Source organism: Ruditapes philippinarum, unplaced genomic scaffold (genome assembly GCF_026571515.1).
Source record: "Ruditapes philippinarum isolate M1 unplaced genomic scaffold, ASM2657151v2 ctg1480_1_1_1_1, whole genome shotgun sequence".
Classification (NCBI taxonomy): domain Eukaryota; kingdom Metazoa; phylum Mollusca; class Bivalvia; order Venerida; family Veneridae; genus Ruditapes; species Ruditapes philippinarum.
This window is the reverse complement of record NW_026857013.1, coordinates 120,575-148,138: the sequence shown is the minus strand read 5'-3', so window position 1 is coordinate 148,138 and position 27,564 is coordinate 120,575. Positions and strand designations below refer to the sequence as shown.

The window sequence follows — 27,564 nt, the reverse complement described above, 5'->3', positions numbered from 1 at the left end:
ACATAGAAACGTTTTATAATGTAAGTTATTTACACGATGGTGCAAATAAATGAGATATGTCAACGCATAAGGAAAGATTGGTTTTATACACTGAATAATGAATAAATAAAAAGAAAGAAAAAAAAACACAAAGTGACACAAAAACAAAACTAAACAGATTTCCAGTAACAAGGAAACATGAACTACATCCGAACTTATTCACTGACGGATTAGAACTTGTAATCTCAACTATTATTTGTGAATGGAAGATTTTTGCTGCCAAAATACTGTTTTCTTATATTGTAAACTCTATGTGCATGCAAATAAATTCGTTCATTGAACCTTTAAGATGGTTATGCCATACTGCATTCTATCATAATCAATTGCAGTTTTTGTTATATAGAGGAGTGTTCCTTCTACCTGCTTACTATTTTAATTCTTTTCTTACATGAAGATGTTTTCACTGCCAATAAATAGATACTGCTAGATAATAATCTCTCTTTCTCAGCTGTTAGGAATCATTTTATCTAATTTTGAATCATTTAATGGTGAATTGAATATGTTTTTTATTGTGTGTTTGTGTTTTTTTTAAACCTCTATTAAATATTTTGTTGTATGTATCAACCATCATGATGGTGCCATAGCATGTATTTATTAAAGATTTAAGAAATGCCCTAATGTTTATTATGTTTTTTAAGTGTAATAACATGTTTGTTTACCGCAGCCAAACGAAATTTGTCGCATGACATTTTATCGAATGAAGGAAGCAGCAATCATCAAGTAATATCAAGAAAGCATTATATAAATATTGTTTGTGTTTAATTTTCTTGGTAATAATTAATAAACAAAATGCATATGCCAGTTATATTTTTACTGCTAGAACGAGGATAATCGTTATCGAATTCATTTATGTTTACATGAATCATCGATACTAAGTCTTCTTGTGTGAAACGTCCACATTTTCCAGTTCAATGATTTTTGTCAGAGTTATGGCCCTTTAATGATCTGTTGTTCATGTTTTACAACTTCTCATATACAACTGATTCAAATTAAAATGAAGTTTTATAGGATTGATTGGTACCTCAAGTTCTTGTGCATTGTAAACGGTCTTTCCTGTTAAATGATTTTAGCTGAATTGAATAAAAAACGTGTTTTGTCATCTTAATGACTTTTGTGTTGCCTGTTTCACAGCAGTTGCAACATGCAATTGGCTATCATCAAACAAAACATTGATCACTGATTGCTCTTTTTATTTCAAAAAAGGGGTGACCAAAACGGCAAATGGACCTGTTTTTACGAGCATATAGATTTACTTTCAATTAAATGAACACTTGTACATATACTATAGTCGGTCAAAGCAAAGCCCGGCCCCCGAAAGCGATTAACTTCCCTTATGAAATTCGGTAAGAGAAACATAGACATCCTTTTTATTTTTTTTTATTTTATTACTTTTTTTAAGATAATCAGCTTAAGGTTCATAGAAAAATAGTCAGTAAAATATTAACCCTTTACCTCATATATACGCAAAAAAACGCACTTTCGACCCCCCCCCCCCCCTCTTCTAGGCCTCAAATAGCGAAAAAATGTCCTGGTTGGGCCCAAACACATGTTTTCGTTTATAATATGTTGCTATGAAAGTGAGCATTTTTTTGGCGCCACCCCCATCCAAAAGATACATCAGGGGGGTGCCAGAATGGGGATGGGTCCCCTTCTGTTTGGGGGTTTGAAGGGGGCCTCATGATTTTTGGCAATTTTGAGATGTCCCCTCGTTGCCATGATAACAGGAAATTTAAGACTGAGCATGTCGTTACAAAGGCAATGGTCCAGTCAACAGTTGTGCCAATTTTGATTAGTATTGAAGCATATTCCATAGTTTCATAGCAGTTTGAACTTGTAAAAGGAGGCCTTTCAATGAAAACGGCCATTTTTTCACAATATGCTAATGAGGGAAAGGCTTAAACAAGTGTTATACCAATATTTGGGAGTTATCTCTTCATCCGCAGTTAAAAGAAATAATTTTGTAAAAAAATGAACAAATGAAAAGATGAAAGCATTTTTTTCCATGAATTAAAATAACAGCAATTTGTAATGTAAGAATGCAGCCTGGCACATACATTTTAAAAGATCAATGAACGAATTTACTTGAATTTATGCACATTAAATCTGTAACAGCAGGATGTTAATTGGCAGCGATTTACTTCCATTTATTCGATACACGTTGGATCATTATTTCTTAAGTCGTTCTTAAAATTTGTATATGTTTGTACCTTGCAAATGAATGCACCAATATTTTATCGTTGTTTGTATCCATACTTTTAACAGTATACAGCATTGCATTTGTACTTTACAAATCATCTTATCGTCACGGTAAAGCTTTGTACATGTACATAACGTTGTTACAATTAAATTTGTTAATCATAATGTTGCTATTATTGTCCTTTAACGATTATAAAATATATAAACAGTCACGTAAACAATCATCCCAAAAGAAAACAGAATAATATCACATCCTAATCCTATCCATAACATAAGATATCCCCCCTCACTTTGATCTCGCACATCACTCGCCGTTTTATTATTGACTAATGACGTCTTATTGTCAGGAGTTTGTGTCACATTTGTGAAACCTGAAACGACATGACACAAAATCCGTCTGAAATACGTTAATCTTTCTGTAAGGCTGGTTCGTTTTCAGCTACATATAGGAAATGTTACAATCGCTTAAAGTATTTCAGTCATATATTAGCTACAATTTACAAAGCAATGAGCCATTTATTTTCACCAAAAATGTATGATGTTTATGTCATGCATACTTTCAGCTATTATGGTTCATAGTTATATATTTCAGAAATACGTTGTCCGTTAGGTATCTAAATATTATATAACCCTGTTTCACTACAATCAAAACACGCTAGCACGCATTTAAAAATACGTAATCTATTTATTATAATTAAAAGAAAGCGTATTATCACACAACACAAAACAAATCAATTAAGCGGCACATAAACTTCATGTTCAGAATTTCTTTTATGTTAATCTTTCTGTTATCTTTAAAGAAGTAAATCAATAATTATTGTCTCAAAATATTCATAAACTAATTTATGTAATTGCATTTAAGGTGCCTTATCACACCGCGTAACGTCCCGTTCGCAAAACGGCCTAAGTCAGACGTTTTACGTTGCATATCGACATGTTATTCGACTTACAATACTATTACTATAGCGACGATTTCAATAATTAAGATTACCACTTACAGTACTTACAATGCTACAGTTCCATTAACACGACTTACACTACTATCAACAAGAGTCATGTCAACATGGCCATCCCTCGCCAAATTGGAAGAATGTATATGTAGTAGAGCAGAATAATTCAATTTTAAGAGGTCTTTTGGAAATGAAAACTGATGGCTGAAGTGATTACAAATTTGAAACCTATGTGAATACTGATGGCTGAAAATAATAAAAGGCAATAACGAAAAAATGCAGGGTAGGTTATGATTCTTGCGCGCTGCACTACTCCTCAATGAGATCTATCCACCTATGAAGTTTCAAGTTGATATCTCAAAGGCTTTTATAGTTATGATCTGGACAAACATTAAGCTTAAAAAATAACAAAGGGCAATAACTTTAAACATATGCAGGGTAGAGATATCATTATTGTGTGCTGAACTCCGCATCGATGAGACTTATCCACCTATGAAGTTTCATGTTGATATCTTAAAGGCTTTTAAGTAATGCTCTGGACACAAATTAAGCATGAAAAATAACAAAGGGCAATAACTGAAAAATTATGCAGGTAGAGTTTTCATTATTGTGTGCTGCACTCCTCCTTAATGCGATCTGTCCACCTATGAAGTTTCAAGTTGACACCTCTAACATTTTTTTAGTTATGCTCTGGACAAAAATTAAGTATAACAAATAACAAAGGGCAAAAACGTAAAAATTAGGCAGGGTAGAGTTATCATTCGTGTTTGCTGCACTCTTCCTCAATAAGATTTAGCCACATATGAAGTTTCATGTTGACATCTCCAAGACTTTTGAATTATGCTCCACTAAGGTGAAAAATAAGTATGAAAAATAACAAAGGGCAATAACTGAAAATTTATAAAAGATATAATTATCATTCTTGTGTACTGCACACCTTCTGAGTGAGATCTATCCACCTATGAAATTTCATGTTGATATCTCAAAGGCTTTGTGAGTTATGCTCTGGACAAAATTTAAGTTTGAAAAATAACAAAGAGGAATAACTTAAAAATTATGCATGGTAGAGTTATCATTCTTGTGCACTGCATTCATCTTTAATATGATCTATCCACCTATGAATTTTCAAGTTGATACCTCAAATACTTTTTGAGATTTGCTCCAGACTAAAAATGTCGGACGGAAGGACGGACGGGCGAAGGAAGGACGGACGGACGGACGGAGACTATTTCTTTATCCCCCGCCGCCTTCAGCAGGTAGCATTTTCATCACAAACAGTACTATCATTTTAACAGTATCATCAGCTTACATTACCAGCAATTACACATCAACTTATACTATACGTCTATCAGTAAGAAATACTACTGTAACTATCGCTATTGATGCTACAGTTATATCAATAAATACTACCTCTACTTACACTTCTATCGATTTCATTTCTACAGTTTCTTCAGCTGCCACTTCAGATACTATTACAGCTTCTATTATTGTCAAAAAAGTGTCAAAGCTAGCTTCTGAGATATTTTTGTTCTTGGTCAAAATCTCATCTCGATTCCACACAGACATTTTTGTGGTGAAACAAGGATTAATGTGTAAATGTTAAAATGTAGCGATTTTAAACTAATATGGCATTATCTGCATAATAAATGCAAGTCTATCAAGTTTGAGAAAAGTCAACAATGTAAGTTACATTTCATCGTCTCATTTTTGTACAAACGCCTTGCTACTGTAAGTAAAATCGATATTTCTCGGTCCAATCTAGTACCATGGGTAAATGAAACTAACCATATTAAAATCAAGGTGAAAGTTGTCAATCTTTACCTTTGCAATCAGTATAGAAATGGTATTAAACCTGAAAAGGTATTTTCATTAATTAATTTCTTTCTAGATAAAAAGGAATGATTAATAACTTTCATAATTGAAATATTAAAAACAAAATGTGGAAAAAATAAGTCTTATCAAGAATGTTTTGATGAACATACTAGTTAATTGATATACAAATAATTACGTAATTTTATGTTTTTCAGTGAATAAGTGATTTATCTTTGAATGTTATACTTGACAATTTCACAGTGAAAATTATAAAAATATAATTTCATACATTTCAATGACGAGACTACTTTTTAAAGATTTCCCCATGTGGTACCTCAATTTTATTTTGGTTACAATCTCACATTGCCACGGCTGTTTAGAGAAAAGCGAAGCTAAAATTGATAAATAACTTAAATTTCAAAAGAAAAAAAAAACAAAAAAAAACCAACATAAATTAATTCAAATTACCAATCACCAAATATCGTCGCAAAATTTTTGTGTCATTTTTAAAGTCTGAAAAATACACTTAATTTCACATGAAAAACTGCTCATGATGACATCGATAAAAAAGCATTTCTTGAACATATTCAATTTTATATAAAAGAATAATGATTATAAAGAACAAAAAAAATGTATTTTAGTGTTAGCTTTGCCAATTATTTCCAGAAATATAGAAACTTGCCAATATTTGATATGTAACGCTATATGTGTACGATATGCAACGCCAAACGCCAATAATTTCAGAACAGTAAAATGTTTTATTAAACGGCCACCCTTAAACCATGAAATGAATGCTTGCTAAGAATATTTCAATTCAATGCATCGAACTCGTTGAAATTCCCTTTTTTATGTATGTATATCATATATTCTATGCGGAAATTTCCCCAAAAGCATCACGCTTGTAGATAAATTTGTGTTTGACATATCCGGTTCACTAACACAAGAAGCCTTTACGACGGACGGATAATAAATTACAGTATGACGCTAATTTACATAAAATCATTTTTAATGAAAGCAAAAACAAAATGTAATGCTATTGAAAAAGTATATGTCTATTAGTGCTATTAAAATAAACGTCTTTATTTAATGTTAAAGATATGTTTAATTCAATTTGAGTGTATGACTAATTAGTTATTCCTTTTTATTCTTGTATGCAATTACACTCATTATAAGTCAAATCAATAGTGATCATTTTTTCTAATATGTATGTTCAAACACGATCAAATAACATGACTGAGTATTTTTGGTTGTTTGATGGTTTAAAACGGCAAAGATGTGAGAACAGTCATGCATGCAAATCAGCATTTGTGGACAGAAATCTTACAGAAATACCAAAATACTAAATTCTTAATGCTGAAAATTAAATACTTTCTTATAATGAATCGAAAAACGTATGGTATTAAGTGCATAGATAAACTACAAACACAAGCTTCAAAGGCACTGGCTTTACCAATTAAATTGGAGCATATACAGAACACATAGTTTGGAAACATGTAATTTTGTTTCAAAACATTCATAGTGTAAAGAATTTTCATAGATGACTCATTCCAGTCAGCCGCCTCATCAAAATATTTTTGTGCTATGCTTAACTTAATTAATAGTACAGAGCAGATTTTTTGTTTAACCGAATAAGAAGTATATGTTAAGTTAATAATATTGATATGCACTGGTAAACATTCTGATAGATCTAAATGGTCTTAATTTTACCATGATAATTAAGAATTTCTTCTTTCTAGAAGTCTGCTTTTTTGTAACAAAAACAACAACAACAACAAAAATCTTGTTAATTCTACGTCAGTCGTATATTGGGTGGTAAATACCAGATTTGAAATGCCCGATTTGAAAAATAAAATCATCAAATAAGAACTAAACTAAATCTTCAGCAAATCATCTTATAGCGAGCTCGACGAGCTGGCTCGAGGGGCCTGCTCCCAAAGCGAGCTTTACGGTAACGTGAGTACCTGCAAAGTGATGGTTTTGAAAATTTTCGTCCGAAGTACCGAATTGGACACATCGCAACTTTTCGAATTTAAAGATAACGATAAAAACTAAGGAATTCTGGCTGAAAACGGATGTGTTGACTGGTCACCCGCGCACGTCTATGGGAACCATAATTGGAAAAGGAACCAGAATAACGGAAGATGTGTATAAAATATCGAATGACAGTTTTAAAACGAAAAATGTAAAATGAAAATTGAACGATTATTCTCGTACATAGGGTTTGCCTGATTTCATTAAATGAACATTCACATCCTCTTTTTGAAGAAACAAAACATTCTTAGACTAACACTATCGGAAAATTCTTTATATAAACAAAGAAGGTCCGACAATTCTACGACAATGCACTCGCCGTTCTTATTATTTCCCCGTGTATTTTCACATTGAAGGCGCCATTCTGTTTGAAAAATCTTATAAATAAAAACAATTTTTTGTCGAAATTTGTTGTGAAAACTATCTAGAATGAAAGAAAATGGTCTAACTAAGAAAATGAATCCGAACATTATATTAATATTCATTCGTTAACGCTGTACAGACGTTTAAAGTATTGTTTACGTGACGTCACAATGTAGCGCCAAACAGCACGTGATCAAATACGCTATTTTAATGTTGCAAACGTGTTAAGTTTTACATTTATTTCACTTTTAATAATCTTTATTTCGCTTGAAAAATTATAGAGTGAAATAAGATAAACAAACAAAGTTTTATCAACGTTTTCAAAACTCGTTATTCATTTAACGACAGGGGTGGATCCATATTTAACAAAGTACGTGTGACGTCACACGCACTCGTCACTGAAATAAAAATGAGCGATTATTTCATACTATTTCACGTTAAAAATACATCGAGCTCGCTCTGAGGCTTTGCCTTTTTCATATTAGTATATATATATAAAACAAAAACACAATCCATGTGTTAACTTATTATTAAATAATTAATCAAATAATTAAATAACTTAAATGATGGACTGTGTTTTTTGTTTTATTTATATGTGACTTTTTTCCGGTACTTATTATATACATATATCAAATTACTCTATGACATGTTCTTGCCTTGTTTGATCTTGTATGTTTTACTTGTAAGTATTTCCTTTTTAACGCCGGGGTAAGACAATATTGCTTTCAGATAGTATTCGTCTGTCCCTTCTTCCTCTACATCTATCGATATGATTCTTTTTATCAAACCTTGTCCACCACATTCTTCGTCTAATTCACAGATGGTTGCATTAGAATACTCGTGTTTGTTTGAAAAATCAAATTTGTATTCACTTTCAGTCATGGTCTTTGCCTTTAACAAAAGAAAAAACAACAACATTAAACATATTATGAAAATTGGAGATGTTATTAACTGCATTTATAAAACCTTTTCGCGAAAGCTTTTCAAAGGCCTTTTTGTAGAATACGTCAAAGAATAACTTTTGAAGAATGATCAAGTGAATGTAAATCAACATTTATAGAAATTTAAAAGAAAAGTTTACCTAACGTCTCCGTTACCTACTGACATACATGATCTTAAGTGGGCAATTGATATTAACAAAATGTAATGTTTCTCTTTTCCGCCATTCCATTCTTGAAATATTAAGTATAACAATAATTTAAATGTTTTCCTGAATTAGTTCTGTTGCTTTGCTTATGTTTTCCATTGGACTAATCAATACTTTCATAAGCAAAAGATGACAACTAAGTTTAAAAAAGCGAAGGACTTTATATAGTATTGTACGAATATATATATAAATATATATATATATATATATATATATATATATATTATATATATATATATATATATATATATATATATATATATATATATATATATATATATATATATATATATTGTTAATATAATTTTATACTAACAAACGTTTTTTTTTTTAATTCTTTTTTTACTTTAAATGTCATGTAATATATATATATATATATATATATATATATATATATATATAAATATTGTTAATATAATTTTATAATAACAAACGTTTTTTTTTAATTCTTTTTTACTTTAAATGTCATGTAATTGTTTTTTTCCATAGTCTGTTGATAAATTATAAAATATTTAAAAGGAATTCTAAAGTAATATATAAAATGTTTAAGCTTTGTTTTTTGCCAACATGTCGATGTTTAGATTATATTTAATTTCATTACATACTATTGATATTATTATATCATTATATCATTGCATTAACTTTTAATTAGCTGGCATTATAAACATGCATGGAACTACATGTAATAGTATATGCACTACACATGATAAAATCAGTTTGTGGTATATTTTATGGAAAGCCATGGCTGTCTGATATTGTTCTTTTTCAATTTATGTAACCATTTGGATAATAATTTTTTATATGAGTTCACTTCGACTATATATGAATTGAAATTTAACCGGAATCCATTGTATTAATCCACAGTTACAATACATGAAACCATACTGTCAGTGTATGAAACCGAGTTAGCAATATATAAGTTGATTTTCTCAATATATGATTCCAATTCTTCAATATATGGTACCAAAGTAGCCATGTATGGAACAAGATGTCCTTATATGAAACCGAATTATCAATATATTAATTCATTTTTCAATATATGAAACCAATGTATCAATTTATAAAACCAAAGTAGAAATATATAAGTTGGTTATTACATTATATGATACCAATTCTTCAATATATGGTACCAAAGTAGCCATATATGGAACCAGATGTCCTGATAGGAAACCGAATTATCAATATATTAATTCATTTTTACAATATATGAAACCAATTTATCAATGTATGGGACCAAAGTAGCAATATATGAGTTGGTTATTACATTATATGATACCAATTCTTCAATATATGGTACCAAAATAGCCATATATGGAACCAGATGTCCTTATATGAAACCGAATTATCAATATATTAATTCATTTTTACAATATATGAAACCAATTTATCAATGTATGGAACCAAAGTAGCAATATATGACTTGATTATCACTTTATATGACACCAGCTCTTCAATATATGGTACCAAAAAAGCCATATATGGGACCAGATGCCCTTATATGAAACCGAATTATCAATATATTAAGTTATTTTTACAATATATGAAACCATTTTATTAATGTATGGAACCAAAGTAGCAGTATATAAGTTGATGTTACATTCTATGATAGCAATTTTCATTATAATGCATACACCTTTTCATGAAATCAATTATTATTTGACTGATTATTTTTTAAACTTTGTGAGTAGATTAACCTTGATGTGTCCTTCTGGCCATGCCTATTTTTGATCAAAGGTAAAGGTCGAGATGAACTTATTTTTTAAATATGTTTTTGTTAATGGTCAGTACATGTACGACTCAATAGCTTAAATTATGACATACAACTCCTACATATATAACGATATAAGTTTTGCCTGCCCGGCCCATTTTAAGTAAATTCAAATATTTCCTTATTCAGAAAATGTGCAGTATGCAGTCAGTGAAGCACCAAGGAATATTGACGCGAAACTGTAATACCGGTGCAAGGCTTTAAAAAAAGTCCCGTCAATATAATGACATTTTGGTTCAATATATTGCTACTTTGGTATCATATGTTGAAGAACTGGTATCATATAATGTGAAAATCAACTTATATATTGCTACTTCGGTTACATATATTGATAAAATGGTTTCATATATTGTAAAATTGATTTAATATATTAATAATTCGGTTTCATATAAGGGCATCTGGTTCCATACATGACTTCCTTGGATCCATATATTGAAGATCTGGTATCATATAATGTGATAATCAACTTATATATTGATACTTAGGCTCCATACATTAATAAACTGGTTTCATATATTGTAAAAATGAATTAATATATTGATAATTTGGTTTCATATAAGGACACCTGGTTCTATACATTGTTACTTTGGTTCCATATATTGAATAATTGGTATCATATATTGTAATAACCAACTCATATATTTCTACTTTGGTTTCATAAATTGATACATTGGTTTCATATATTGAAAAATGAATTAATATATTGATAATTCGGTTTCATATAAGGACATCTTGTTCCATACATGGCTACTTTGGTACCATATATTGAAGAATTGGAATCATATATTGAGAAAATCAACTGATATATTGCTATCTCGGTTTCATACACTGACAGTATGGTTTCATATATTGTTACTGTGGATAAATATAATGGATTCCGGTTTAATAATAATGTGTTTTCAATTCATATATTGTCGAAGTGAACTCATATATGATTCAAATGGTTACATAAATTAAAAGAACAATATCAGACAGGCATGGCTTTCCATAATATTTTATAGTTTTACGTTTAGATAATGTGATTATAATCAAAATGCATTGCTCTGCCTTCAGCAACATTAAAAACCAAACAAATAAAACATAAATTATGAATGAACAAATGATACAACTTTTCAAGCTCGAACTCATAATAAAACTAGAACTGTGTCCAAAGGACACGGATGCCCCCACTGACAACATATATATGGTATATAGTGAAAAAATCAACAAAGGGCCATAATTCTGTTAAATTTGGTCGCAGCAAAAATTCCTTCCTTTACTACCATCTACACATTAAGGTTGTTCATCCCTGGAAGTTTAAGCAAAATCTGCCATCCGGTTTAAGAGGAGTTGCGTTCACAAAATTTCTATATGGTATATAGACTATAGTGAAAAAATCAACAAAGGGCCATAATTCTGTTAAATTTGGTCACAGCAAAAATTCCTTCCTTTACTATCATCTACACATTAGGGTTGTTCATCCCTGGAAGTTAAAGCAAAATCTGCCATCCGGTTTAAGAGGAGTTGCGTTAACAAAATTTCTATATGGTATATAGTGAAAAAATCAACAAAGGGCCATAATTCTGTTAAATTTGGTCACAGCAAAAATTCCTTCCTTTACTATCATCTACACATTAGGGTTGTTCATCCCTGGAAGTTTAAGCAAAATCTGCCATCCGGTTTAAGAGGAGTTGCGTTAACAAAATTTCTATATGGTATATAGTGAAAAAATCAACAAAGGGCCATAATTCTGTTAAATTTTGTCACAGCAAAAATTCCTTCCTTTACTATCATCTACACATTAGGGTTGTTCATCCCTGGAAGTTTAAGCAAAATCTGCCATCCGGTTTAAGAGGAGTTGCGTTCACAAGATTTCGGGACGTACGGACAGACGGACGGACGGACGGACAGACGTACGGACGGACAGACGGACGGACAAGTGCAACGCTATATGCTCCCACTCTGTGGGGGCATAAAAACATTGTAAGTCACGAAATTCCAACACACTTGCATTTAAAGGGTTTTAACTACTTCAACACAAAGCAAAACTTACTTCATATTTACAAGTTTGCATTCAAAAATGAAAGAAACACTCTATATTTTTCTAATGATTATAACTTTTAAGTAAATAATGTATATAAGTTATCAAATTTTGCGGCATTCCAAAATTGTGATTGTGATCTACATCTACACTTTGAAAAATAGAAAACCCTTAAAAATTTCTAGTAAGTTTCTAAGGATATCAGTTTTAGTCAATAAGATTATATATGAACGTTAAACTTTTATTCGGATTTAAGACCGACAATGCCAAATTTATTGTTATCTAAAATATAATTTAAAATTATAGAACGTTCCGCACATTTTATTCAAATGATAAGTGCATGTTTAAAAAAAAAGAAATATTTTGTGCTTCAGTGACAACAATCAATAAATAATTCGACATGCAACATGACCTTGCAAAGAAATAGTTGGATGTACATATTAAGGTAATATAAGTTGCTATGAAATTTGCTTTTTTATCATTTTTAGTTTTGAATGTAATTCAAAATCCAGTGCCACGGGAATGTATTGATATTTTTGTTCCGTCTTAAAGAAAATCTAACCAAAAATATTGTAATTTACCATTATAAGAGCGTTTATATCGATCATAATCTTGAATTTCACAGTTATGTTTATTTGGAAGTGTAATCTGAAGTCATGCTATGAGGTCACTTTTCTTGATTGTTTTTAGACTTTAATCTTTGATTTAGGAAGGACATTACATTGCAAATTTTCATACAGTATTACCTCTACTTTCTTCCATAAAAATGTAACAGTTACACCCGAATTTATGCATCCAGACATCACTTCCAACTGTGTTTGATTTGTTTCAATTATATTTGGCTCATAATCTGAAATTCATGAAGTGATTCTGTACATATATAGTAGTAATTGGACCTTACCTAATTTGATAATGCTTTTAAATATTTGCAAGCTTGACAATGAGTATCGATTGTAACAAGCGCAAGAAACTTAAGACAAGGATATTTAAAACGTTCTACAGCATGAAATTGTATATGATGTTATCAAACTCTAAAATGTATAAACAAAGAATGATACCGTTCATCAAGAATAAAGAACTCTTGGAGTTAGAAGCATCGTCACACATAAAAGTCGTCCCGTTATGGTAATTTGATACATTAAACGTCAAATTGAAGGTTCCAGTGGCTGTATTTGTTGACAATGTATATCTGTTTGCTACATCTGGGTTCAATGTACATGTATTCAGAAAACATTCTGCGAGTGGAACATTGCTGCTGTCATTTTGTAATGCCATTGAAACTGAATAACTATCTATCTGGCATGTAAGAACAAATTCTTCTCCGCATTCAAAATGGCCGCTACCAGCTTGGACACCGCTTTGATATATATTAATACTGGCATCTACAATCAATATAACAAAAGCTGTTATTAAGCGCGCCTGACTGTAATAAGTACTTTTGGTGATAGAGGAATAAAACCGAACCTTAAAGCTGTGCCTGATAGTGAAGCCAGAAAAAAAACTTGCAAAACCTATACGAAATTTTAACACCACTTGTAATTTTATCGCCACGTGCGCGGACACACAACCACATGCACACAAATATATATATGCGACTTTTTTCTCCCTCGATACTATAGTTTACAAATCTCTCTTAAGGCAACAATAATAACGCATTTTTACTGATATTTTTCTGTTCTTCATAAGTTTCTTTTCATACAATGCTAACATTATATCTCACATACACTCACACCACAGGTTTGATTCGCAACATTTGATAAAATTTAAGTTAGACAAATCGGCACCAATTTGTCAGCTGCGTAAGGACGCCATCATAAGTATGTTCTCAAACTTAAAGGTACCAGTATGACGTCATTTTAAATTGGCCCGAACGATAAATCGAGCATTTACTTATACGTCAACACAATACGGAATACCGTTAGGGCCATCGTAGTTATACATTGAAATACAAAGGGCGACAAAGCAATAGTCCAAAAGTATGATGACGACAATAAACAAAATATGATGACGACACGGCGACAGTGCGCTGGTGACATGCGATAATCCGATACTACGATAATGACAGGGCGGTGGTGTTATCGCATTGTCGCCATCGCATTGCCGCATTGTCGTCATCGCACTATCGTATTGTCATTAGGGCTCTGTTGCACTATCACAATGTCGTACTGTTGTCATAGCATTATAGTATTGTCGCTATCGTATTGTGGCACTTTCGCCATCGCGTAATCGCATTGTCGACTATCGTATTCCGGTGTTTTTAACTGCTGACGATTAAGCTGACGCTATAGAATATGGGAAAATAATTTTACTTTTGTCAATAAATCGTTTTCTTTTTGTGTTTTCATTTCCTTTTTTAGCTCACAAGAACCAAAAGTTCAGGGTGAGTTGTTAGTAACAAAGGGGGTTACTCTCCCGCGTCCGTCGTCCGTCGTTATGCGTCAACAATCATCTCTGAAACTGCTTAGCAGGTTTACCTCACATTAGGTCTGTAGCATCCTTTTGACAGTCGCACCTTGCTCATTTCATTTCAATTGGTGCGTTTAAGGGATCAACAGCGCAAAACATAAATAACCTTTCAAAATCTTCTACTATTAAATTAAATGACGGATGGCCACCAAACTTAATCAGTAGCATTCTTAGATAGCCTGTTATCAAATTTGTTCAAAATAATTTGATAGCATTCTAACGTAGTCTTTTATTACATTTGCTCATATGAATTTGATTGGGTCCTTTAAGGGGCCGCTACAGCTAAAAATTGAAATACCTTTAAACGTCCCCTATAGAACTAATTGATGGATGATCACCAAACTTTGTCTGTAGCATTCTTAGGCTTTTATCAAGTTTCTTTACATAAACTTGATTGGTCCCGTTTAGGGGTCAATTAAGCTAACATGCCCCAGGCCATGGCATTTCTTAATCAAAGCACAGAAGGCGCTGAATTTGTTTGGGTCTCAGAATGTCAAAAAGTTGAAGGTTGTGAGATTATAAACCAATTTGTTTGTAAAGTGTCACAAAACACTCTTTCCAGTGTTATAACTATAGTAAATTGGCTGTAAGACTTATTGCAACACTGATATTGAATTCAATGTTTATTTGGCTTAAACAAAAAAAAACAAACAAAAAAACCCCCCTCGACCGCTGTGTAAACCCTTCAACCACAGGGAGTTATCAGCTGTCAGCTTGAAGAATACCTTTCTATCTAAATAAGAGTTTGTAACCCTTATTAATTTCGATATACTTCGTTCACGGTAAACCTGTTGTTAAACACTGAAGTAAATAATCATGATGGAGCTGAATATAAGCATGTATATCTATAAGAATAACACAATATAAGAAATCTTCGGCCAATCGAGAACTGTCCTCTGTATCAGAATTTTAATTATGCTACAAAAAGAAATATTTATAGATGTCAGCTAAAATAAAATTGAATGCTATGACTTAATCACTTTATTAATTAATTTATTTATTTATTAATGATCAAAATCGAATGCTTATTTACAACAACAAAAGACATAACAAGTTTCCAAGTTATTTTCAATAATCAATGTCCTATGGCGGACATTTATCTACAAAACAAGATATTTATTGCTGAAAAAAATCCTAATCAAGGATAATAAGGCGTTTATTATTGGGTATTGTTTTAAGTTTTAAACAAGACAGATTTCTTTAAAATAGCCAAATGGAAATGTATACGAGTTATTTTATTGATAGTTTTAAATAACTTAAATACTCTTTCAAGTCACACATATTGATATTTCAATAATGAGCACACCCCACCCATAACATTAATGTTATAAATGTGTATCTTGAATTAACATTTCATAACATTAAGTGTGTAAAATTAATTTACTCTTTAAACTTTCCATTGGATCAACACTGAATTAATTACCATTAATTTTACAGTTTTTTTCCGACCATCAACTGCTGCTACAGTAAGTCTATTTTTAAAAAATATATTTGTCTTAAAGTGTAAATAACTTTCAGCTCTAAAATTTGGACAGAGTGCATCATACAATCAAATTTTTCGGCAGAGTCAATTGTAGGCCGAAAGTAATTAGCTTTGCCAACATGACATAAAATTAGGCCTGGAAAAGTTTACATTTGTTTCCTGTATCTTACTAACAAAGATGAGTTTGTTTGCTTATCTTTAAAAATTTAATCTTCTTAAAAAATGTATTTTTTTTTATTTGGATTCAAACTTGAAATCAATTAGGGAACACACTGTTGAACCTGATATCTGTTTCATGTTTGTAATTGAATGTTGGTATCAGTTGAGCTCTTATTGGTATTTTTGGAACCATATCACCTACTTTCTTGTTTTGGACCAGGAATGCAATTTCTGATGCCGAATTGTATTTTGATATCAGCTAACCTATTTTTTTTGTTTAAGTGATACCTGCTTCAAGGATATCGAAAAACTTCAGTTGCAATACCTAAATGCTTCTCATCTTTGTCAGTAAATTGTATTGAGAAATGCAAAAACATCTTATAAATGCGAATTAAAATAAGTTGATTTAGCGCAAAACGCCTTAAAGCGTGGGGGTTAACTCCTTTCGCTTTATAACCATGGCCGTTCTAAAAATATTCAGGAGTTACAGTCCGGACAATACAAAGTTAAACCTCCTTTAACTTAAAACCCTCACTAGCATGTGTGAAAAAAGAGGTGGTTGAAAAATAGGGCTTGATAATTTCACAGAACCTTTTTGTGTCTAATTCGTACGAACTTGTCACACACGTGTGAGAAATTCGAGCAAATGTTTCACACGTGTAAATTCGTGACGGATTTGTTTTTATGAATATTAAGTTTCAACACAGTACTGTCAATACTGCTTAAAACACTTAAGTAATATCTATTAATTTGTATTGGTCACCAGTGGTTTTATTGTTTTGTAAGAATTTTTCATATTACTAACATTGTAAAAATAGTTAGAAATTTAAATCAACACATATTTTTTCTATATATCTAACAAAAGTGGTCAGAAATTTTCACTGTAAGTTAAACTTGACAACATATTCTACTATAAGTTTAATTGGTCAGCATATTGGAGTATCCGCTGGTGGACATAGTGAGACAAGGTGTTTCAATGTTGAAAAGCACATCTATCATGCTATCGTATATCCATGATATATATTCCAGAACAATACTAACTTAAGGGAAAACATGCAAAGTTCGAATAACCGACTACCTGCAGGTGGGTAGTGGGAATTATGAATAACCTACTACCAATACCTACCAAATTGACGCTCTTTAAGTTTTAGATGGGGCTATCTTTGGTGCTTGGTACATATAGCGCTTTTATGTTTCTTAAAAATAGTTAATAAATATAATTAAATAAGTATAATAATAATAATAATAATAATAATAATAATAAAAAGACATTTAAGATGTACGAGATTTTGTGTCCACTTGTTTTTATAGTGATTTTAGCTCAACCCTCAGAAACTGCTAATGTACAGAGGAAAATGATATTTGCCGTCAAATACTAATTCATTTTGCAATGTTAGTAAAAATTACTTTGTGGTTTATGCCATATTTTCTTCTTATACTATATGGTCAGCAGACTTAACGTACTGTGCATTAGGTACACGTGTATAGGAGAAACTACTGACCAGTTAACCCATCACCGCAATAGCATTTGGTGAAAAATAGGTGTTTTCATTGAAAAGCCTCCTGTTACACAAGTTCAAATTGCTATGAAACTATAAAAATGCCTTAATACTGATAAAACTTGTCACAAATGTTTACTGGACAATAGCTTTTGAAACGGCATGTTCACTATTAAATTTCCTGTTACCATGGCAACGAGAGAGGACATTTAAAGATCACTATGTTGTGTTGATTTTTCCATCAAAGCTGTAACTTCTCTAGCACCCCGATGTCTCTTTTAGGTAAAAGGCGGCGCCGAAAGCAGTGATCACTAGTTTTAATAACAATTCTCAAACGAATACAAGAGTTTGGGGATTAAAAACGGCATTGCTTTCAATATTTGGCCTCAAAAGGGGCGGGATGAAAAGGCGTTAAAATATGAGATAAAGGGTAAAACATTAGGTAAAATCTGTTGACCAGTTACACTTACAATGAAAACTGTTGACAAATTAGATATCTAGAGAAATATGTTATTTTGCCAGGCATTTTTTATTTATATGATCATGTTAGGAAATATAAAAGATTCTACATATCGCAAACCAATTGAACTACTGCTGAGAAACTAAAATATAAAAAAAATGCTTAAGTGTTTTTTGTCGTGTTTTCTTCTTATTTTATATGGTCAGCTAATTTAACATAATGAACGTCATGCAAAAAAAAAACCGCTGTTGACCAGTTAAACGTATAGTAGACTCTGCTGGCAAGTTAAAAAATAAAGAAGAATCTGCTGACCACTTAAACTTATAGTGGAAATTGCTGACCACTTTGTTAAATATACAGCGAAAATTATGTGTAGACGTACATTTCTTTTTTCCACCCTGTTAGTAAATATAATGACATCTTACAAAACAATAAAACAAATGATTACCAATTAATATAATAGAAATAGCATTTGTTTATATCGAACAAAGCTGTCCAGTTAGATTTATTAATGATATACATAAAAAAAACTTATATATTAGAAATGAAATGCGTATTTTCATTTTCCGTATTTACAATTGTTTTTCACTGGAGTGAAACATATTTTGCCGTATTTTCACTTCTTTTTTTCAGGACTACTTTCTGCTAGATTCAGCCGAAATACAACATTTGAGGGCAAGTCTTTCAAATTGTCAAAAAGAGGAAAAGTATATAATAATACCTCAACTCACAAACTTTTTATTTTCATACACCTCCATAAAAATAAATCCTTTATCTATGGACCATTTTTATTTCCATTTTTTAATTTGTCAACATAACATCTTTTTCATCTGAAATCTTTCGACTTCTTTTAAAGTTTCACACCATTTATTACATTTTCCGTGTATTAAACGTATTTCTCCATATCTTTCGATATGAAATGTGAGTTTTATTAATTCATAATTTTATTTAGACGTTTTCAGTTTACAAAAAAGAAAGAAACAAACACAAAAGAAGAAAAAAAAAAGAAAAGAAAAAACAAGAAGAAAAAAGTATATTGACAAACGAAAAATTATTTACACATATTCAATACCGTCAGCTTATTCGTTAGCAGTCTATAATTGTCCAACGGAAGGCGATAGTCGGCCATGCGATAACGCGATGACGACACTGCGATAGTGCGATTTCGACAATGCGATAACGCGATGACGACAGTGCGAAAATTTGATGACGACAATGCGACAGTGCGATAACGATAATACGATAGTGCGATGGCGACGGTACGATAGTGCGATGGCGATAACGCGATAGTATTATTGCACTATCATATTGTCGCCATCGCATTTTCGCACTGGCATATGAGCGTCATTAAGATTCATGTATATAACTAAAAGTTTATAGCAATACAGTGAATGGTACAAAACACTAAGAAAAACAGCGACACATAATTTTGTCAAAACACATAAAAATGTATGGTTATGCCTGCAACTCTGGTGATTGTAACTTACAAGTTTTTGGGGTTATAGTACTATGCATACATTAAAGGATAAAGATAACAGATTATTATACCATCTTTTTCAGTCAAATGATGTCTTGAAGTATGTATGTTTTATTTCTTACTGAAGTTTCCTGAAATTAACTTATTTGCTTCCAGTTTGAAAAAACAGAAAATTTCAAATTGTACCAGCAACACAAATTAACAAACACCAACAGAACAGTAAGATTTATTTCAAATTTGTATATTTGAGTTTTTTATGCTGAACCTTACTAAATTTACAAATTTAGAAAGGGCTCATACAAACTCCAACATAATTTTGGTAGATACATTTGTACACATGTAAACAATTCATTTGCTTCTAATGTTGAAATAGCCCTCAGCATTATTGATTTAAGAATGCCATATCGCATATCCACGTCATTGTCAATGATTATAACAATATCTGCTCCTAAAACAAAGACACTGTGAAATTCCTAACGGTCATGTATTAACAGTGCTTGCATTGAAATATACTCATTAATAAAACGAGTTTTAAAATGTGGCAAAGAAGTTTCCTTACCTGTTTGCAGTAACTTCAAAATGAATAATAAGCTGAAAATGTTGATGGAACCCATCATACATCAATGATCTGAAAGAAACCCAAATGTTTTAAGATGTAGTTATTTTCAGATTTTGTTGGGGGCGTCCGTGGCCGAGTGGTTAAGGTTTTTGAATTCAAACCACTTGCCCCTCAACGATGTAAGTTGAATCCCGACAGGGACTTTGGATTCTTTCATATGAAGAAGCTAACCAGCTTTCGAAACCTCGTTGGTTCTACTCAGGTGCTCGTTTGTGCCTGGAATGATGCACGGTTGGGCACCTTAATTGTTCCTCTCCCAGTAAATCTGGAACGTCGCCATATAACCTATACTGCGTCAGTGTGTTTGAAAAACAATCAAACAAACAAGACATTGCCATTTTGTTTTTCGAAAACTTATTTTGTTATCGTGATCTTTTAAAATTAATTCTGAGCACTTAGTCTATATAATAATTTCGAATTTATGTTTTATTTAGACTTTTTTAGCCTTATATTGGAATTACTTTAACATAAAATTGTATGTCATTTTACTGTTGTTGATATTATTAGTCTTCTAGAATCAATTGTTGGTTTACTACATGTTTTTTGTACGCGTATGCATAGTAAATGAAAGAGATTTTGACAAATACATATTCTGAATCAATAAATGAATTAATTCAAAGTTAAACTTTCTCATCATGTACAGTAACACAATATATTATTTCATAACTGATTGCCGAAAGTTATATGCAAATATTAATATTGCACATGTAAACGGAACCTGTCTATCATATTCCACACACACGCACAAATTGCATAGCTCAAAATTGCTCTCTTTAAAATAGACCTATGCAAATCCACCACATTTCATGAACTTTAAGTATGTGAAGCCATACGCGTATTCATTAAATATGTACATAGAGTTAGTTCCCTATGTCTTATTCCTTATTCCCTTTTCGAATAAGGAATAAGAAATCAGTTCCTTATTCCTTTCGAATAAGTAATAGGGAACATGTTCCTCATTCATTATTCAATTCTAGATAAGAAACAACAGAATTAGTATCTATTCAAAATAAAATTTTGGTTGATCAGAACACTAAAAAGGTTCTTTCTTTCAAAAATCTGTTGAAAATTGCACAAATCAATCATCAAAATAATAGAATAAAGCAAACGCATCGACATATTTTTAAACAATAATCAAATTGAACATGGTATAATGAACCCGTTTGTTATACCTCATTAAAATCATTGCATAAAGCATCTGCATAAAATTATTTTGAAAATATGTTAAAGTCGAATTGTTCGATTTGAATATTGTTTAAAAATATGTCGATGCGGTTGCTTTATTCTATGATTTTGATGATTGATTTGTGCAATAGTTCCCTATTCCTTATTCGAAAAAGGAATAAGGAACTGATTCCTTATTCCTTATTCGAAAAACGAAAAAGGAATAGGAAACTAACTTTATGTACATTCTTTAAACATTTGATGATCTATTTTTGTATTTTCTAAAATAAAAATTTACAACTTGCTTTAAACCAACTTGCAGCTCTAGTTTAGCCCTTTTCTTTCAATCTCATTTGTTTTGTTCAATATTTCTAGTTTCGGAAGAACATACCCTTTGGCTATTTTGATTGAACTGTGAAAGCTTTATGACTGTTAAACAGCGTTTGTTAATGTAATTGTGTGCGGTCACAAGAACCTGACATATATATTCTGAGTATGTACATATACCACATATATATAATCAAACTATAATTCTATAAGCTTGTCTTATAACTGTATGCCCACCATTTATACAACCAGTCGAATAGACATAAGTTAAGGGTGTCGCCATTTTATCCCCCCTCGTTAACAACAAAAATAACAATAAACATACAAATATAAATAAATGAAAGAGAAAACTAGTAAGAAAAGGCAATATACAGTTTAAACGAATTTCATAATCACTTACCAATGAGATAAAATATTTATTCCCTTCAATTTATCTTTAAATCCAATAAATAATTAACAAGTCATATACATTCCGAATCAATGTATTTGTTTACCTTAAGTTCGGTAAAAACGCACAAATGCTTCAAAACTACCGTAATCATCAGCGATAAATATTTCAATACTTCACTTTGTATAGCATACTAGGATAACACCATTGATAATATAGTGCAAAAAAAGGAATTGGCAAGACTAGACAACACCATCTATTTTAATAAAAAAGTCTAATAGGCAATGATTTAAATGAAGGCAAGATTTTATCGATCCCGCATAGTTTAACAAAATTGAATTATATCAAAAACTTACTTTTATTTGTTTGCTTTTAATCCAATATAATCAAGAAACATCTGGCCATAACCTCTTTATTTCATGTCGTGCCATAGCAAATAATTTTAACAACAACACAATAAGAAATCGGCCTAAAACGCTGTTGCCAAAGGCAGCACAACTTAAATTTATTAATAAAATAAGTGAAAAATCTTTTGATTTGCAGTGTACAGGGTAATCATACAATTTAAAAGTGGCCATTGGAAAGTAGTGGTTAATGACAAAGTGTTTTTAAACGTATAACTGGTATTGCCTTGTTAATTAGCCAGGCGGTACTTTACAACAACAATAACAACAACAACAACAACAACATTATGATGCATGAGTGTTTAACGTGCTTAAAGCACGGTCTAAGATTAAATGCAATTATGCAAAACAGTCATAAAAACGCCAACTGACCAACTTTTCATCAAGAAACCGAGAAAGTAATTACTAACTAATAATTACTATGCAAATGCAATTTTGTTTGACAAAATTCTGGTCGAAAGTTGTCTTAAGATTACAGCCTAATGAATTGTATTAGTTTCATTCCACAATAAGCTAATCAAGTCACATCGATTTTTCTTTTTTGGTCATGATTCTTAAGTACATAAAACATGCAAATACATTGGTTTAGCACTTCGATAGCAATTGTTAATTTCTTGGTTTGGTTGCAAAACATTCTTATTTAAATTTACAGCAAAAAGAAATACATTGATATATGTACATTATTTTAAAATCATTTTAAGTTATTTGACCATTGTGTGAAACCTTAGCGTAATTCAATAAAGAATGAACAAGATTGCAATTTCGGAAGTGTAAAAATTATTGAAAAAAAAAAAAAAAAAAAAAAACAACAAAAAAACTCCAAAATAAGGCAATTTGAAAGCAGAGTTATGATTTTTTTGCATTGCACTTCTATTTAATGAGATATATCTATCTATAAAGTTTCTATATATATCTCTTATAATTTTAGAGTAATGCCCGGACAAAGTTCCAAGTGTAAAAATGAACGAAGAGCAATAACTCCAACATTAAGCAAGACAGAGTTATGGCTCTTTAACAATGCACTTCCACTCAATGAGATCTATCTACCTACAAAGATTCATGTTGATATCTCTTATACTTTTAGAGTTATGTCCCGGACAAAGTTAAAAGTGTAAAAAATAAACAAAGGGCAATAATTCAAAAATAAGGCATAGCAGAGTTACGGTTCTTGTGCACTGCAAACCACCTCAATGAGATCCATCTATCTGCAAAGCTTCATGTTGATAACTCTTATAGTTCTAGAGTTATGTCCCGGACAAAGTTCAAAGTGTAAAAATAAACAAAGTGAAATAATTCAAGTATTAGGCAAGGCAGAGTTACAATTCTTGTGCACTGCACTCCTACTTAATGAGATATATCTACCTAAATATTTTCATGTTGATACCTCTTATAGTTTTAGAGTTATGTCCCTGACAAAGTTCAAAGTGTAAAAATAAACAAAGGGCAATAATTGAAAAATTAGGCAAGGCAGAGTTACATTTCTAGTACACTGCACACCTACTCAATGAGATCCATCTACCTACAAAGTTTCATGTTGATACCTCTTATAGTTTTAGATTTATGTCTCGGACAAAGTTCAAAGTGTAAAAATAAACAAAGTGCAATAATTCAAAAATTAGTCAAGACCGATTTACAGTTCTTGTGCACACCTACTCAAAGAGATCTATCTACCTACAAGGTTTCATATTGATACCTCTTGTTGTTTCAAAATTATGTCCCGGACAAGAAAAACCGACTGACGGGCGGACAAAGCGGCGACTATATGCTCAGCCTTCGGGAGCATAAAAAAAAACACAAAAAAACAACGTAATGCTGATATGTATTCGTCTTGGGAAATTTAGTTAAAACTTGTCTTGTCTTTGCTGTTGACTACCAGAATCCACCGAGGACTTATGTTCTAACATGTATTGTGGTAAACAGCTATCTAATTGAGGAAGTTTGAAAAATATAAAACGAAATTTGATCAATGGAAAAGTACTAGGTGAACGAATGATATGTGTGCGACTATCACAGAAGGTAAGAATTAGCTATTTCCATGATATTTACGATGCAAAGTCTGAATATTTCATTGTGCAAAATATAATAATTCAGTTTATGTTAAATAACAGTTTAATTATCATTCCTCCGCTTACAATGCATTTTGGTATATAAAAGTTAAATTGTAGAAAGAGCAGTATCCATTTGTATCAATTGTATTAATTCATATATCGTTTTAGTAAAATATCTCATGAACTTGCTGGTCGAGGTATGGCATTAATATTAAAAAGAAACAACTTTAGATGATTAATCTGCTTCAAGAGAAAATGCAACATCAGCGATATCTAAAGAAATCATTTTCATATTCTTAAGATATATTAATATATGTCTTAATCATATTTTAGAAAAAAATCAATCTGAGGAAACATGATGCACAACGGATGCTTTATAATAATCGTTATAATAACGGTTCTTATTTGTAAAGGTATGTTTTTATAAAAAATCTATAAGGAAATGAACGATAGGAACATGAACGAAGTTAATACAATCAAATTTAGAAGTAAATTTACCTAAATTTAGCTTTTTCACATTCATTATAGGTGTAAGTTTTTATTGTACAAATAAATTGCAATGTCAATTCATAAAATGCATCAACCTACCATATTGGGCCTTTTCCGATTGACTTATAATCGTGATTCGACTGCAAAGCAGCGAGTCATATATGATTTTAAATAAGGCGCATGACTTTCTTCGGAAGGACACAATTTATTTTGCTTTGCTTCTTATTCACACCGTATTACCGACGGCAGTGATGGCAGATCACTGCAGTGATGGCAGATATCTGAAAATTACCGATCGATACAGGTAGGTTATAAATTTGGTTGGTTTAATTATATTACACAAATACGGCCCATTTCATTGCTATAAAACTATTGTCCATTGAATGGAGATACTGTAAGGGTAATTTTGGACTCGATTTTTCCTTTTTTCAGACTATTTTGAGCAGGTTAAAAGTGAAAGCCTTAGAAAAAATCCGTGAAAATGTCTGTTTTCTGTTCAAAAATATCTCAAGTTTTAAGTAAATGGCAGGATTTCCTGTTATCAATATAGACGTTCATCCATTGGGGTCACGCAAGCCAAATATCTACCCCGTGAGTCTTTTCTTGAAAGTTTTACAGACGCTCAATCTTGTCCGGTCGAAGAAAAAATGCTGCCGTTGTAGGCAGATACATATTATAAATGCTGCCGTCGATGGCAGAAATACCATGAAAGTGGCTAACTTTCTGACAGAAAATCAAGTTCAATCTTTTATCAATTCCTCTTTTCTTTGCGTCCTTTTAGTCAGAATTGCGACGTTAAACTATCATTTTTAATATTTTCTCAAGATAGAAAAGTTATTAACCCATTACTCCATGAGCATCTTGTGAAAAATGGCTGTTTTCATTGAAAGGTCTCCCGTTACAAGTTCAAGTTGCTATAAAACTATAAAAACTGCTTCAATACTAATCAAACTTGGCACAAATGTTGAGTGGACCATTGCCTTTGTAACAACATGTTCAGTCTGAAATTTCCTGTTACCATAGCAACTAGGGGACATCTCAAAATTGCAAAAAATCACTATTTTACGTTGATTTTTTCCATCAAAATTGATTTCAAAGTGCTGCCACTTCTCAATGGATTGAGATAGAGTAGTCAAAGGCTTTTCAGCATTGGTTACACGTTACCTTATGATCGACCTGGGGCCATTTTTAGCCTCCCACAAGTCCAAAGTTTTCTTGGCGATGAGGGGGACTCAGCCCCCCTTCAAACCCCCCAAACAGAAGGGGGCACATCCCCCTTCTGGCAACCCCCTGATGTATCTTTTGGATGGGGGTGGGGGGGGGCCGCGCCGAAAAAGTGGTCAATTTTTTAAACAACATTTATCAAACAAAAACAAGTGTTTGGGGGCCTAAATAAGGCATTTTTTCACCATTTGAGAAAGCAAAAAAGGAGGTGGGGGAGGGTGAAAAAGGCGTAGAAAGGCGTATATATCTGGTAATGGGTTAACAGAAAATGATGAAAAAAAAACGATTTTACCCAAAAACGCGTTTTTCCATGTTAAAACATGGCCTCACATATAATTTTGAAGAAAAATTGCTTGTTTTGTAGATTTTTTGATTTTTTTCATTTATGCGGTATGTGCATCGAAAAAAAGCTTATTAGCAACATGCAGTTACAATACAAAAAGTTATGATTTAGTACCACAAAATTTCACTATAAATAGAGAAATGAACATGAAAAACTTCATTTTTTCTATATTCATGCATGTGTGCTTGATCTGTTGTGTCTGTCAGTTACATGCATACAATACTATATGTATCTTAAGTTTAGCAGCGCACTCCCTTTTTAAAGTAACTTCTGTAAGTGGATATTCATTTGCTAGCATATGACATTATTTTCTCGAGGTAATAATGTTCATCGCTTTATGACAAATAAAGGCTGAAATTTACTTAATCGGCGCAGATTATAAATTATTAAATTGATGTAATAAAGGGGAGACTATTAACCTCGCAACTGGCATCAGTGTATCATAAAACAATGTATGTTAATGTAAAATGGAAATATAATATTATTGACAGTTCAAATATTTTCCTATATTATCAAGTTCTTGATAAAACACGACAACGTGGATTCATTTCTTTAAATTTTCATGTTTGTAATAGCGTTGTAGTTTGCCTTTGAATTACATTTACTATGCTAAACTATTAACAACAGTTCTAACATCACGTGCTCCCATTTAACTATATATTTTTTTCATTCATTTTAGTTGTAACCA

General features: G+C 31.5%; 2 protein-coding genes across 2 annotated transcripts in view; one reads left to right on the top strand and one right to left on the bottom strand.

Annotated features, from left to right (window-relative positions):
• Nucleotides 1-885: 885 nt before the first annotated feature.
• Nucleotides 886-22,510, bottom strand: LOC132748460 (uncharacterized). Its single transcript, XM_060738081.1, has 5 exons — nucleotides 22,381-22,510; nucleotides 20,430-20,498; nucleotides 13,385-13,708; nucleotides 13,073-13,176; nucleotides 886-8,282 (listed from the first exon to the last, which is right to left on the bottom strand). Exons 2-5 carry the CDS (start codon nucleotides 20,485-20,487, stop codon nucleotides 8,031-8,033), a joined length of 738 nt encoding a protein of 245 aa, XP_060594064.1. The 5' UTR covers nucleotides 20,488-20,498; nucleotides 22,381-22,510; the 3' UTR covers nucleotides 886-8,030.
• A 2,643-nt stretch (nucleotides 22,511-25,153) lies between these two features.
• Nucleotides 25,154-27,564, top strand: part of LOC132748459 (hemicentin-1-like) — a 41,883-nt gene continuing 39,472 nt past the window's right edge. Inside the window, exon 1 of the mRNA XM_060738080.1 lies at nucleotides 25,154-25,233. Coding sequence (XP_060594063.1) covers nucleotides 25,176-25,233 — 58 coding nt within the window. The 5' untranslated portion in view covers nucleotides 25,154-25,175. The remainder of the gene's footprint in view (nucleotides 25,234-27,564) is intronic.